This window comes from Anoplophora glabripennis, unplaced genomic scaffold (genome assembly GCF_000390285.2).
Source record: "Anoplophora glabripennis isolate ALB-LARVAE unplaced genomic scaffold, Agla_2.0 scaffold217, whole genome shotgun sequence".
Classification (NCBI taxonomy): domain Eukaryota; kingdom Metazoa; phylum Arthropoda; class Insecta; order Coleoptera; family Cerambycidae; genus Anoplophora; species Anoplophora glabripennis.
The window spans coordinates 706,434-722,545 of NW_019416331.1; the positions used below are offsets into that span (position 1 = coordinate 706,434).

The 16,112-nt window shown below is 30.4% G+C and overlaps 2 protein-coding genes across 2 annotated transcripts; both read right to left on the reverse strand.

The window, feature by feature from the left end:
• Nucleotides 1-1,987: 1,987 nt before the first annotated feature.
• On the reverse strand, nt 1,988-10,248 carry LOC108905320. The gene is made up of 6 exons (XM_018708130.1): nt 10,018-10,248; nt 9,889-9,933; nt 8,955-9,076; nt 8,526-8,742; nt 8,118-8,250; nt 1,988-2,710 (listed from the first exon to the last, which is right to left on the reverse strand). Exons 1-6 carry the CDS (start codon nt 10,049-10,051, stop codon nt 2,512-2,514), a joined length of 750 nt encoding a protein of 249 aa, XP_018563646.1. The 5' UTR covers nt 10,052-10,248; the 3' UTR covers nt 1,988-2,511.
• A 1,215-nt stretch (nt 10,249-11,463) lies between these two features.
• On the reverse strand, nt 11,464-12,810 carry LOC108905318. Its single transcript, XM_018708128.1, has 3 exons — nt 12,586-12,810; nt 12,393-12,516; nt 11,464-11,764 (listed from the first exon to the last, which is right to left on the reverse strand). The coding sequence occupies exons 1-3, from the start codon at nt 12,638-12,640 to the stop codon at nt 11,566-11,568; spliced, it is 378 nt and encodes a 125-aa protein (XP_018563644.1). The 5' UTR covers nt 12,641-12,810; the 3' UTR covers nt 11,464-11,565.
• Between the last annotated feature and the right edge of the window lie 3,302 nt (nt 12,811-16,112).

A 16,112-nucleotide genomic window follows, 5' to 3' on the forward strand; every position in this document is an offset into this window, starting at 1 on the left:
ATATTCCAATAACATAACCTCATTACTGATCTGAGGCTGGAAATCTGTTGGGTTGGTACTTCCGAACTTCACGAAGAAATTGACGAAAATTAGAACATGCTCTAATTCGTCAAGAACTTGATGAATAAATTGATGAAGTTATTTGACAGCTGATTTGGTGCATTACACTTGTCCAATTTCTTGATGAAGCGACTTCATCAATTAATAATTGATCAATAAATTGTCAATGTAAAACAGCTTTGAGGCATATACTTTTGAAGCCAACAGTGCTGCATGCATTTTTTTAAAATCGCATTATCTTGAAAAGGGCTAATTTTAAATATGGGAAAGTTTATACAAAGTGACACTAAAATTTAACGTAGAATCCAAAAATGCAATAATATACAGGGTGTTTCATTTAAAATAACAAAGATGGTGGCAACTTCTGGTATAAGCGGAAGTGCAACAGTTTTGAAAATATTTTCATTGAAACGTTCATGACCGGTAACCTGGGTAACTTTGTATCCTAATAGTTGCGTGAATAACCCTATATATACAGGATGTCCCAGAATAACGTGTAACAACGGAAGACCACAGATTCGTGCAGATTTAAGCTAATTTACCTATATCCAATATACCTTCGTTTGGCCGCTAGATGGCCTCAAGGTTCATGAAAATTTTTTGAATTTTGTAAATAACTCGAATACACATTATTCGATTTTGATTATTATTGGGGTGTGGACTTTTGGTGGTATACAGAGTGTTTTTTTTTAAACTTAAAACTCCTACAAAATTGATACAAAGTGCTAGCAGGCTCTGATTTTGTAGATTGCCTGTAATTTTAGTGAAAACAAATTTAATTGATTTTTATTAGTTATAAAATTATTGTAAGTAGCATTATAAGAGTGCATTAAAAATTTAAACATAGATACGTTATTTTTCATTTCTCTCTCACGGTAAAACCAATGATTATTTTGAGCTCCCAGTTTTTATACATACCCTTTGGAGTCTCAGCTATCAATTCCCATTTAAAAATTTTCGATTTTATTCATTTTAGCAAAAATTAGATTTTTTTTTAATTTCTTCGAAAAAATACTTATAAACATTTAGAGCTGGAGCTACCGTATTTGCATATTCTTCAAATGTAATTATTGGATCAAATAGAGGAAGGATTAACGAAGAAAATCTACTTTTGGATGATCTTGTGGATACGATGAATTGTCATCGAGATATGAAAGTTCAAAATTGAGAAGTGAGTTTACGGCAAAACAACGTACTTTACAATAACAATCAAAAGTGATTTTGATTGTTTGAATGAAAGATAATTTCAATCAATTTTTTTTCATGTGTTTTCACGAATACTGTATTGCAGCAACAATAATGCACATTTTATTTTGGAGAGGATCTCAATACAAAACTTTTCCTTTGACTATTTCAGCGGGCGTATATCGCACTTATCATTTTACATAATATTTAGAACTATTTCCAACAAAAATTAGCGTTACTATATGAAACATACCTACAACCTAGTTTTAAAACAGTGATCGACTGGACTATTTGGCACAAACATGTAATTACAACATCAATATAATAATTAGAATTAAAATTTTTTTATGTTAGTTTTTGCTTCTAAAATATTATCATTTCTTTAAACTAAAATATCTAGAAAGGATAATGTATTATTGTTTTCTATTTCCAATGTAAATTTAATTGTTGGTTCCTTGTTATTAATATTTTTTTATATCAGAATAATGGCTTTCGTACTAAAATGTAAAAACATTTCAGTTTAAAATAACCGAAATATAGCAACCTTCCAAGAAAAGTGAAACACAGTGTAGGTATAAGAAAAGTTCAATAAATGATTGCAGTTTATGACCACATAGACAGGGGGTAACAGATTTTAGATGCGCACAGGAAAATCCAATTTAAAGGATGATACCATACTTACCACCTTGTGTATGGTCAGCTTCATAACCAAGAATAGAAATAAAAGGTAAACTCTCGCTAATGTAATTTATTCTTCTACATAATTTAATATCATTGTCTACATCTAATTCTTAGAAATAAAACTATAAATAAGTATATAATATTTTAAATTTATAATCATTAATAATCCAGTGGATTATTATCACTAACCGTAATTTTTCCAAAAGAGTAATAATTATTCTATGTATTACTGCAGTTAATAATAAAGTATACATACGTAATAATATATGAGCTAATGTATTACACAATAGAATTTGTCACATTCCAGATATTCATTAATTTTCTACAATTATATATTTTCCATAGAAAAGTCATAGCTTGGTAAATTATTCCCAATATCGGAAATACTAATCCCAGTCATGGTAAGACACAATTTTTATCTAATGAAAATTAAATTCCATAGAAATGTCTATTTTTTGTCTTATAAATATATTTTTCCCTTCCTCATCTTTAACATGCAGTTGTTACATTTTGTATAGGATTACTGCCAAAACTCCTTAAACTTTCAATCACTTTAATATAGACAAATTAAGTTGATATGTTTTGCTAGTACAAAAGCTTTATTAAATATATAAGTATGACTACGAGATGTGGTTTAAAAGTGGCACATTGTACAGCTTTACTGGCTTCACAAACATTTCTGTTAGCTGTGATGAAATCTTCTATAAATTTTTCTACTCCAGGTGTCTTGTCGCAATTTTCCTTTATAATATTCGTGAAACAGTAAGGTGTGTCTAAGACGTTCCTAAAACAAAGTATACTTTGGCACATTAATTCTACTTAATTAAATTTGGATATTTTCATTACACGAGGTACATTTCAAAAATAAGTATTTCTAGCGAGGCTATTGGCAATTACATGCGTCGAAACGTAGATCTTTCACTGAATGTGAATACTGACAAAATTTCATGACATTTGGACGAATAGAAGCGGAGTTGTTGCGTCTAAAGTGACAGTATGTATGTGTCATCGGTACAAAAATGAACATCGAACAAAGAGGTAATAATAAGTTTTGTTTTAAACTTGGTAAAACTTTTTCCGTTTCAGTTGATGAACCAAGTTTATGGTAGAGTTCATGAGTGGTACACGCGATTTAAAAACGGTCGTGAAGACATAAATGATGACCAACATGTTGGCCAACCAAAATCCGTTATCACCCCAACTTTGATTTTGCCGAAAAATACGTTTTGTTGTTTTTATTTTTAAAATGTTCTCGTTATTTTGGAACGCACCCTGTATTTTGTATACATAGAGTGTCTCATTATACAGGGTGGTCCAGTTTCAGATGCGGAAACTTCAGGTACCGACAGAGATTAAAAAAATAATATGAGTTTGATATATAAACTATATTCGAAAAATGCTTCGTTAAGGAAATACAAGGTGTTCAAGATTGATTTAATAAAATCAAATATATCAATTGTTGTCAAACGGCTTAAAATTGTAGACGTTAACTACCATCGAGAGAGCACGTTTTGCAATGAAAAACATTATTTTTAGTTTTGCCAGTGGCGTCCGTACTAGCACGTTACTGGATATTTGTAAAGAAAAAATTGATATGCCACTGCTTTTACATAAAATAAAAATCAGTTTTGGATTCTTCATCCAAGAAAAAAGCTTTCTTTAGATTTTTCTGATTCTGATTTTTCTCAGCGTTTTCGAGTAAAAAAATAAAAAAACCTTTTAACACATACAATGTAAATGTAATTTCATTTTTTATGTTAATGAAACTGTAACAGGAAAAACAATAACAACAACAACAGCAGCAAAATGAAATAAAAATGTAAGTTAAAGAAATTGCTCGAGATGTAATTCACCCACCTCAGTACATTTTCGACATCGTGTAACTAATGAATTTATTACAGCATCTACTTCATTTGGATTATCCGCATATCATTGCAGGCTTGCTGAATCCTTAAAACTAAATCATCTCTTGTTAACACTGGAGTAGCGTAAACATTGTTTTTTATATTTCCCCAAACGTAAAAGTCCAGTGGATTAAGATCCGGTGACGTGGGTGGCCAGGCCACTGGTCCAATACCTACCCATTAACCACGTTATGATTCATGTCATTCCTCCCTAGTCGGCCAATCCAACGTTGCAGATAATTAGTATTTAGCCATTCTCTTACCCGGTATATCCTCGATGTAGTCCTGCAGGTTATTAGTAAGAAATTCAAGAAACAGTTCTGAGTTTAACGTTTAACCTTGAGAAGGAAAATGTGGACCACAAACATTATTATCAAAAACTCCCAACAACATTTACGGAAAATTGATTTTGAAATGATCGTGGCCGAACATATTGTGGATATTGTGGTAATCCGTTATTCCACGTGTACTGAATGAGGATTCATCCGCTCACAGAATTTTGTGCAAAAAGTTAGGATTTTCTTCCGCCGAGTTTAAAAGCCACTAGCAAAACCTCATTCGCGTTTCAGCATCCCCAGGGTTTAAATCCTGAATGGGCTGTAGGTGATATGCATGCCTATGGTCATCTCGTAATGTTCATAATATTTGGGACTTATTGTTAGATATTTGTAGTTGCTGAGCTGCCCTGCGAGAGCTGAGCCTCGGATTGGCATCAAAATTATTAAGAATACGATTCCGATTGTTGTTGCGATGTTATGTTCATTATTAACACGAGCATCTGGAATTCTTCTGTTTGGATAACGTATTCGATATTCACGAACTGCCGCTTCCGCATTTCCAGCACAAAATCCGTAACAAAAATGAATATCGGCGTATTCTTCGTAACTAAAAAGCACTTTTGAGCATAACACTAATATAGACCGGGAGATATTAGACTGAAGTTCGACGACGTCTTTCTCGTTTATGCCTCTGAGAGTACTGAAAGGTAACCGAGAGACAAGTACAATAAACTAAATTTAAAAGATGGGATGCCAGACACCTTCGTGAAAATTCAATTTTCCTTTTCAAAAAAATAATGTGTACAGCGACGTATTTCTCACTTATGCCATGTTCGTAAGTTGAAGAGAAGTATCGATTTTATCACGAAATTTTTTTGGCATAAGTGTCGCAAGAGACCTAAATATGGAAAACTTTGTAAGAAAATGTGGAAAAACATCTTTATTTGTCTACCAATTTCTCATTAATGCCAATTAGAAATATGACATTATTATATTCGAAAAGCTCATAAAAAACATTGGCATAAGTCCTACTAAGGACTAAAGAAAATAGGGCTTTGGAAAAGCTGCGGAAAATTTTTCGTTTTGGTCAACGTTTTTCTCGTGAATAAATTAAAGCTTATTGCAAAGAAAAAAATGAAAGTATTCATTTTTTTTAAAGGGCATAAGTCCCTGGTGAGGACTATATGCTAAAAATTTTTTGAAAAGTTGTAGGAAAATTCATGAAAATTTTTACGTCTTTCTCGCTTATGCCATTTTGCATGCACGTAGGAAACTACATTATAAAGTCATATAAATGTAGGCATAAGTCCACATTGGATTTTCATGTTGTAAATTAATTTGAATTTTAATACGAGTCAGGTCGACAAAGTAGAAAAATAATAGAAAATTGCCACAATTTTCTCGTTTATGCCGTTTCGTACACGAGTAGAAAATATTACTAAAAGCCATTTTCAAGAGTGGCATGAATGCCACAAGGTACCGTCGTATGTAAAAATTTTTAAAAAGTTTATTTCATCGCCTACGCAATTTTCGAAATACTTATACTTACTTGCATTTAGCGTATTTTTAATTTTTATAAATATAAGTAATTCATGTATTTAATGAAAGTTAATAATAAACTATTTCGGCTTAAGTCCCCACATATTAGAAATGATTTTTAATTATTCTTTGAGTCATGATCAGAAAAAGAAAAATTATATAATATTGCCACAAATTTCTCGTTTGTTCGTAAATGAGTAGAGTATTTTATCACAATAGACCATACGTATTTATGAACAATATATTTAAATTTTAAAAATTAAAAATATTATATAATTTGAATTAACCGCTTCAGTGCAAGGATGATCTACTTGAATTGAGCCGACTAAGGTAGAAGAAGAAGAAGAAGAAGAAGAAATAATTAAGCTAGAATACATAGGGAAGAAACTGATTTATAACTGATTTAATATCATGTATATTGAATTTTGTTTTTTGTTTCTGGTACTTTGTACCTTAATTACTTAATTTGTACTTTTATACATTTTATTTTTATATTAAAAGATTTATTTAAGTAATAGTAATTGAATTGAAAAACCGCTGCCAACTCAATTGTCAGAATGCTTCCTCAAAGACTTTGAATTACTAATTTTTAATTATAACTAACACAAACAATAACACTTAAAATAATACAAATTTTTATTAACTTAAAATTAAAGCATATCAAAAATAAAAAGTTTTTTCGGTTTTATGATTTTTTACATTTTCAAATTTCAAACAGTTTTATCTGCAGCTCTTGATGAAAACGGATCAAAATAAAGGCCTTACTACCAGCTTTATTATAAGTTATTAAGAATTATCGTAATAAAAAATAACATGTCGAAAAATCAAACTAAACCCAATATAAAGCTTTCTCTTTTTCATGAAATTTTTTTTATTTTAAATTTTTTATTCCCTTTTATAGTTAGAAATATTCATTTTTTATATAGATATCTTCTCCGACACTTGCATTATTTATCATACATTTTTTAAATTAATTTAAGTATATCGAAAATTGCGCAGGCGAGGAAATAACCGCAATTTGTAATTTTTGACAACTTTTTAAAAAATTTTACATACGACGGTACCTTGTGGCATTCATGCCACTCTTGAAAGTGGCTTTTAATAATATTTTCTACTCGTGTACAAAACGGCATAAACGAGAAAATTGTGGCAATTTTCTATAATTTTTCTACTTTGTCGACCTGACTCATATTAAAATTCAAATTAATTTACAACATGAAAATCCAATGTGGACTTATGCCTACATTTATATGACTTTATAATGTAGTTTCCTACGTGCATGCAAAATGGCATAAGCGAGAAAGACGTAAAAATTTTCATGAATTTTCCTACAACTTTGAGACTTATGCCTTCATATTGAACCCATAGAGGAGTGATGCCTACTTGACACAGTACATTATTTATAGTAAGTATCATAAATTTTCAACGGCATAAATGAGAAAGTTATAGAATGAAAATAAAAATTTTCCGCAGCTTTTCCAAAGCTCTATTTTCTTTAGTCCTTAGTAGGACTTATGCCAATGTTTTTTATGAGCTTTTCGAATATAATAATGTCATATTTCTAATTGGCATTAATGAGAAATTGGTAGACAAATAAAGATATTTTTCCACATTTTCTTACAAAGTTTTTCATTTTTAGGCCCCTTGCGACACTTATGCCAAAAAAAATTGTGATAAAATCGATACTTCTCTTCAACTTACGAACATGGCATAAGTGAGAAATACGTCGCTGTACACATTATTTTTTTGAAAAGGAAAATTGAATTTTCACAAAGGTGTCCCGCAGTCCATCTTTTAAATTTAGTTTATTGTACTTATCTCTCGGTTACCTTTCAGTACTCTCAGAGGCAAAAACGAGAAAGACGTCGTCGAACTTCAGTCTAATATCTCCCGGTCTAATAGTAACTATAACAATAACAATAATTACAAATCTAATTACTAGGGAGGTAACTAAATATGACACAGTTACTAATTAATTTGACAGACAAATTTGTTATTTTGTCGTACTTGTTCAATTGTTTTTCAGATATCACTTTGAAAACACTGAGTCGTACAGAAAAATCGAAAGAGAGCTTCTTTCTTCCAAATTGAATGTAGAATCCAAAACTGATTTTCATTTTATGGAAAAGCAGTGGCGTACCAACATGCTAGTACGGACGCAACTGGCAAAACTAAAAATAATGTTTTTCACTGCAAAACGTGCTCTCTCGATGGTAGTTAACGTCTGACAAGAGTTCATTGAAATATCTTTAGCCGCTTGACAACAAGCATTTTTCGAATATAGTTACTTATATTATTTTTTGAATCTCTATCGGTATCTGCACCTATAATAAAAAATACTTGATTTGAAATTAAAAATATTATTCTTTGATTAATACTAACGTGAATATTATGAATTTTTTTGTGGTTTTCAGACGTATTCTTCAAAAAGCTGAATCAGCTTTATTAATGACTTATTACTTGTACTTACTGACAAAATCTCTCCTTGGTGTCTGGTATACGACGGGAATCGCCAGTACGAATAGCACTATTCTTTAGACATTGAAAGTAGTCTGCTTGCACTCTCCTATTCTCTAATTTAGGGAAGCAGTCGACCATATTTTCTAAAACAAGACTTATTGATAACTACTAGTCACAAAAATTAAAAGGTAAAATTTTTTAAAATTCTTAGATGGTTTTCAAAAGATTGTAACTTGATGAAAAATGGTCGTAGAGCAATAAAATTATTGAAGCCCGTTTATCTTTTGAAAGAGAAGCAAAAATTTTGAAAATTTTTTTTCCGCTGGATTTGTTATAAATTCTTAAGATCCTTCAGATCCTGAAACTGAAAACTTCAAGCTTCAGCCAAGTTACAGCCTTTTGACGAGTAATCACTTACCCCTTATAATATCGTCATCTTCATACAAAAAATTGATGATAGATTTATGGTACTCTAATAATATATCTGGAAAATAGCGTTGTGACTCTGCTAGACAACTTTTAGATTGCCTTCCTGATTCTCTTCTACATTCATCAATTAGCGCTAAATATTCTTCTCTGGGAGTTACGATTGCTTTTTTTTTACTAAGGCATGACTGCGTTTCATCAAAAGTGTACTAAAATATATTTTGATCAGAAATTGCTTGATTATTAAAACAAAAACCGTAGAGGAAGAAGTGGATATGTACTGAAGAAACTAATACAAGCTCGTCAAACTTGGATGTTATAATAATAATATTTTCTAAGTATTTTATAAAAATATGTTGAAATATATTTTATGAATATTGATATAAAAAAAAACATGCGAAATTTTTTTTCACTCACTCACCTGCAATTTTTCTGCTGCTTCATATTGTCCATTAGCTTTACAATTGTCAATAATTATTTTATCCAGGATAGTTACATACTGGCCGAAACCACTGACAGCATTTCTAGCAATTCTTCTGAGCACTGAAAACGTAAATGATCGAACTGAAAGACTTTTAAAAAAATAATTATTTTAATTTAAAAAATATTTTCTAGTCGAAATTCTATTAACAAGAGGTAAGAAATGACACTTTTTTTAAACATAAAATATATTAATTTGAGACCAAATATGTGATTAACTGAATTTACATTTTCTCTTCAACTGATCTCTTTGGAGACATTTTTCAGTCTGCAACTGTACTAAATAGAAAAGTTCTCTTTAATTCTAACATTTACAGTTTAAAAGTAAAGTTAATTTGATATTGTAGTTTACTATAGCAAGGAAGATAATGGAGATAATAATAAAACTAACTGTGAATATTGTAAATAAAAAATAACAATTCCATTTTTTCAATTTATACAAGATTTTTTGGAAAAAGGTACCGTAGATCATCATTTAAGTTTCATTTTGCTTCTTTAAAAAGTTGTCACTAGTAAAAATGGAATAAAAACATTGCTTTGAAGGCCAATAACCATACAAGGAAGCAAGTTTATACGAAGGTAATTTGATCTAAATCGGTTTATTGTCATCCAAGGAAGCTACCTTTGTAGTATGGCCTATTCGTTTCTGGACACCCTGTATATTAAAGAATAGGAGCTAGTTGACTTTGGAACAGTTAATTGCGTTTTTCACACAGCGATCTTGTTTCAGCGATATCAACAAGAGTACTTTTTTATGTAAAAAGATGAAATTTTACATTATCTCGATTAGAAAGTGATTTACGACCTAAGCTCACTTGAACTTTTTTGTTCAAAATCAAAGAGTAAACATCCTACAGTTATAAATATCTACTTACCAATTTTTTCACTGTTGTTGAATTGTGCTTGACTTACAATTAGACCTGAAAATTAATTTGATTATAAGTACGAGGACATTTAACATTTATCTTGTTTCTAGATTGTATTATGAATTAAACAACACTTACATAATAAAAACGGCAATAGCACAGTAAGCGTCATTTTCGAATTTAGACGAACAGCAATGTATTCTTGTAACTATCAGCAGCTCTAAGCCTGCGATATTATGTTAAAATAATTATAAAAGTTTAGATGTATGTCCCCTCCATCTCCGCAGCGTGATTTTCAGATTAACAATAAAATAATAGTAAGTAGAATTCAGGAAAGTCCAATAACTCGTTGAGACCCATGACCAAACATGTATAGGGTGGCACAAATTTTGTTGAAGGCAGGCCTTTACCTAAATAAACAAGTATAATAAAAATTCAAATGAATAAAGTTATAATACTTGGCTCTAAATCTAAATCTATCACATATCTAATTTGATAATTGTAGTATTCTCATTCTGACACCAGTTGAACGTATTGCTTGCCATAATATTGAAGTTTAATAGATGGAATATTTACCATAAAAATTGTTTTTAGTAAGTATTACTACATCATTTTTTTATATTACTTTTTCCAAAAATACAACTATCATTCGATATATTACAAGCAAATAATACGCATACAAGCCAATTTTCTCACAACGACTTTGTAATAACAAACGTTTACAAACCTTTGCTAAATATGCGTCTTAAGGTGCGTCCACATTGCTTTATGCTCCTGCTCATACATCTGCTGGTGATCGTACTTACGCTGTTCGGCTGCGTTGCTTCTTGAAGTGGTTCTTGTTTCTTAAGATCATTCTGAGCGCAAATAAGTGTGTCTACATTGCTTTTTAGTATGTGGGGTTTGGATTTGGATGATAATGAAATATTATCAGTTATTACTGCATTATTAATTATAATGCACTGAAGAAAAAGCGGTAAAAAGGCGTTGTTGGATGTCAAATGTTTTTTTCAGTACCTCTAAGTACATTGGAGATAATTTTCATGATTTGCAATCAGATGGGTTTATTTTAGTAACTTTTCCGGTATGTCTGATGTGGATTTTGAAATATTAATTGATTTAATACTACTTTTACAAAAATTTAAAACATGTATGTGGTGACAAATGCCAGTTCCAATTACTTTTTTATAAAGGCAATAATTTTCTCGATCTGTTGTTTGAGAAAGGTTATTGCAGTTTCCATCTAAAGAGAGTACCCATTTCTTTGGTTAAACTGAACAGAAATTGATGTATTTTGAAATGTTATTAATAATTGTTTTTTTTTAATACAACTACGTTATAATTTTTATTATTCATTGGTACTTTTTGATATCCTAATGTATTCAATAAGTCAGAATTAATTCAGTTTCCATAATCGATTTGATTGCATTATTTTTTATACTTTCGTCTTTTGAAACCTATTTCAGTTTTTTTCGTCGTATGGATCGCAGAATATTTTTTCACTTATTAAGGAAAATAAAATGTCTTCACAAGGGTTTTTGAAAATACAATATATATTTTTTAATTCTAAAACATTCAGTGTCTACAATATACATTTGTTCATCATTTATGTAATATATTTTGTGTAGGATTATTAAAATGTCAAACACTTTGATACAGACATATGAAGTATATAGATAGTTTTTGCTAAAATAAAAGCTTTATTAAATATATAAGTGTAACTATGAGAAATGGTTTAAATGTGCCACATTGTACGGCTTTATTTGTTTTGCAAACATTCTTGACAACTACGATATAATCTTTTACAACTTTTTTAACTGCAGCTGTATTGTTGCAATTTTCCTTTATAAAATTCATGAAACAGGAAGGTGTTTCTACGATTTTCCTAAAATAAGGCATACTTTGACTCATTTATTCTATTTAAAGTAGGATATTTTCATTATATTTTAAATAGAGTGTACATGAAAAAAATATATTGCTCTGAAATTAAACAGAAGATTTTATGCTTTCATTAATACTAAAGTGGAGGCTAATAAATATTCACTGTTCATAATAAGTGAGTACTAATAATAAGAGAATATTAAGTGAATCTAGCTCTGAGAAAACATTATTAATGACTTATTACTAATACCATTGTATAAGTAAATATATTATAATATAATATATTTATAATGTATAATTTATATAATTATATATACAGGGTCGGAAAGTTCCCATGGTTCATCGGCCGTTACGTGAGAGCGATAAAGTAAGTCATACAAATCCATGCGATAGAGAAAGATGGCTATAATGAAGGCGTCTAATAGTCACCGCCCATTTCGCCCTTCCACAAATAAGAAGTGGATCTTATTTGTGGAAGGGCGAAATGAGCGGTGACTATTAGACGCCTTCCATTATAGCTATCTTTCTCTATCGCACGGATTCTATGACTTTCTTTATTGCTCTCACGTAACGGACTATGAACCATGGGGACTTTCCGACCCTGTATTTACTTATACAATTCTAATACTTACTGACAAAATACCTCCTTAGTGTCGGGTATTCGAGGGGAATCGCCAATACGAATAACACCTTCCTTGAGACATTGATAATAGTCAGTTTGTACTTTCGTATTCCTGAATTTAGAAAAGCAGTCATCTAAAACAAGACATATTGGTAACTACTGCATATTTATAGATGCTTAGCATTTAAAGAGGGACCACTTACCATTTATAATGTCGTAATTTTCATACCTAAAGTTGATGATAGATTTATAATACATTAATAATAAATCCGGGAAATAGCGTTGCGACTCTGCTAAACAACTTTTAGATTGTTTTACTGATTCTCTGTTACATTCGTCAATGTGAGCTAAATAATCTTCTCTGGGAGTACCGGATATTTTCTTTTTAAAAAGGCATGCCTTCGTTTCATTAAAAGTGAGCTAAAATATATTTTAATCAAAAATTGCTTGATCATTGAAATATTAATTGTATATACACTTTTATACGAGTATTCTGCACCCTATTGAAGTATTTTAATATTTTGATAAAATTTTGAAGAATATACTTAATAACATTCATGTTTAAGTATTTTATAAAAATATATGCAAATTCAGAGTATCCCAGAATATGTGGACAATCTCTCGGATTTATACAGGGGATGTTAAAATAACATGACAAGTTTTTATAAAACATTTTCCCTAGAGGACCCTTGTCATCTTATTTTAACGACTCCTTTATAAATCCCAGAGATTGCCCACATACTCTGGGACACCCTGTATACATGTATTTTATGAATATTAATATACAGGGTGATTCACAACTTATCCAAAAAAATTTGGGAATAGATGCAGCATGAGAAATGGAATCAATATAGTAAAAAAAAATTTTGTAAAATCCTTATAGTTTCCGAGAAAAAAATTATTGAAGTTATAGTACATTCAACCACTACATAGCTGGACAACTGTAGTCTCTAGCGTCATTCGCAATACGCGTGGAGAGCCATGTGACTCCTAATACTGAAATCCGTCGTTGCGGTAGTTTTTACCTGTTATCTGTGGTATTTACAACAGTTTTTTAGTAGTTAGTGTCAAAAATGGCTTGCGTGTATAGCAACTCAGAGTTGATGGATATCGTTTTAATTTATGGTGAAGCAAGACAACATTTGTATTATGGTGAAGTATTTGTGTTATGGTGAAGCAAGACATCATTTGTGTTAGTTCGTAGAAAGTGAGTAAGACGGACCCAAATGTGTTTACACGTGAGTGGATAAAATTTTGAACAATTGCTGTTGCAGCATCGGGTATGTCAAATGATTTTATTATTTAAAAACACAAATTAATTTTATTAATTAATAAAGGCAAAAGCAGTTGAATTTGCCGATATAAAATAGGTGCGATAAAATTCTATTTACATATTTCTTTCCTTGCGAAAGTTTTTGTCCGTTTTTATCACACCGCCATGCCGGTCGCATTATGCGAGGTCAGGTTTTACAGTGGACCAGTTTCCAGTGCCGTGCAAAAGTGTATTTTTAAATCATTTTCGAACTGCTCATTTTGATTTTTTCTATACAAAATTGTATTTGTAAGGGTCCCCTGTACATCCAGAATTTTTTTTGGATAAGTTCTGAATCACCCTGTATATAAAATAAACAAGTTTTTCTGCTGCTTCATATTGTTCATTAGCTTTACAATTGTCAATAATTATTTTATCCTTCAATTGTATGTACAGCTCAAGACTGCTAACAGCATTTCTCACAATTCTTCTGAGCACTGAAAACGTAAATGATCGAACTGAAAGATTTTTTAAATTTTTTATAATTATTAATATAATAACATTTGATAGCAGTAAAACTCAATTAAAAACTCTTTTGTGGTGGAAATTCTATTAACTAGATGTAAGTAATGACATTTTTTGAAACAAAACACAGTGATTTAAGATCAAATATGTGCTTAACTGAATTCTCTGAATATCTTCTGACCGCAATTGTACTAATAAAGTTCACGAAAAACGATAAAAAATAATTAAATTCCACAACCTGTATCTCAGTTAGAAAGCGATTTATGTTCACATAAACTTTTTTGTTCAAAATTTATCAACTGCTAAAGTTAGCAATTTTGAAAAAGGAACACCCTACATATAAGTTATAAATATCTACTTGCCTATTTTTTCACTGCTGTCGAATTGTGCTTGAATTGGACCTAAAAATTAATTTTATTATTTGATTCTAAGGTATAATATTCTATACTGTAATAATTATCTTGTTTATATATATTTTTATGAATTAGACAACACTTACATAATAAAAATGGCAATAGTACAATAAACATCATTTTCGAGTTCAGACGAACAGAAATGTGTTCTTACTATCAGCAGCTTTAAACCTGCAATATAATTATAAATTTTATCTGTATATCCTCTCTATCTCCACAGCGTGGTTTCCTGTGTAATTAATAATGCAATAATCAGTAACATTTCAGAAAAGTCCAATGACTAGTTACGATTTGTTACTTCAAATAAATACTTATGGCGTGATACAAATTTTGTTTAAGGTCTTTAACTAAATAACCAGGTATAGGCACAACAAAAATTCAAATGGATAAAAGGACAATATTTGACTGTGTTTTGTACGCTTCATAATCAAGAAGTCTATATAATATTATAGGAACATGAAACACGTCAAATCTATCACATGTACAATTAACTTTTCCACCTACTTGGTTTAATAAAAACATTGTTTATCAAGAAATCTAATAAATAAAATATTTAAGTACCTACATTAGCATTTTATAATAATCGATAATATAGTGGCTATTATAATAAAATTATATACAACAGTGACATTCTCATTCTGCCACAATATTTAAGTTTAATAGATGGAACATTTACCATAAAAATTGCTTTTAGTAAGTATTACTGTATTTTTTTATATTGCCAGAATTGCTCCACCACCCTCTATTTTTTTTTAATCGCGAAAAATCGCGCTTAAATACAGAAAATATGGAAAATCCTCCTATTTTTCAAAACTAGGGGGTGTCCAACTTCATCTTTCGTCAATGTTTCTATGCCTATGGGATAGTGGAGACAGAATCACTACGAACAAAAAGTATGGCCAAAAAGAACAGATTTCCATCCAGGATTGAAAAACATCATCTACGAACCCTTAGCTGATCCTTCATATATTCTGCTCCAACCTCTCCATATCAAACTTGGTCTCAGGAAACAATTCGTCAAAGCTTTGGACAAAGATGGCTACAGTTTTGGATATTTAGGAAAGTTTTCTGAAATAAATGATACTGAACTGATAGAAGATATTTTCGATGGTCCTCAAATCCGTACCGTGTTCGGAGGTGAAAAATATATCACAAATAGGGCTTCCCGATACGATACGATACCGATATTTTTGTAAATTATCGATATCGTATTGAATCATGATTGAATTTATCGTCTTGTATTGATATCGACAATATTATTTTTGTAATATTATCGTATCGATATTGATTTCAATTCGATATCGATACGATATTCAAAGACGACACTAATTGTAACAAGATTTCGCAATGTTCCCAATATAAATCGAACTAGAATTTAGTTGCTTACCAAATTTTATTGTTTAAATTTTGTTGGTATCAATTGAGTTTCACGAGTTTCTGGTGGAGGTAAAATAACCTCACTTTAAATAAGGTTCATTTGTTTATTTTTTAATAGTTATGAATTATAGAAAACTTAGGGAAAGTGCCATTCGTTCATATT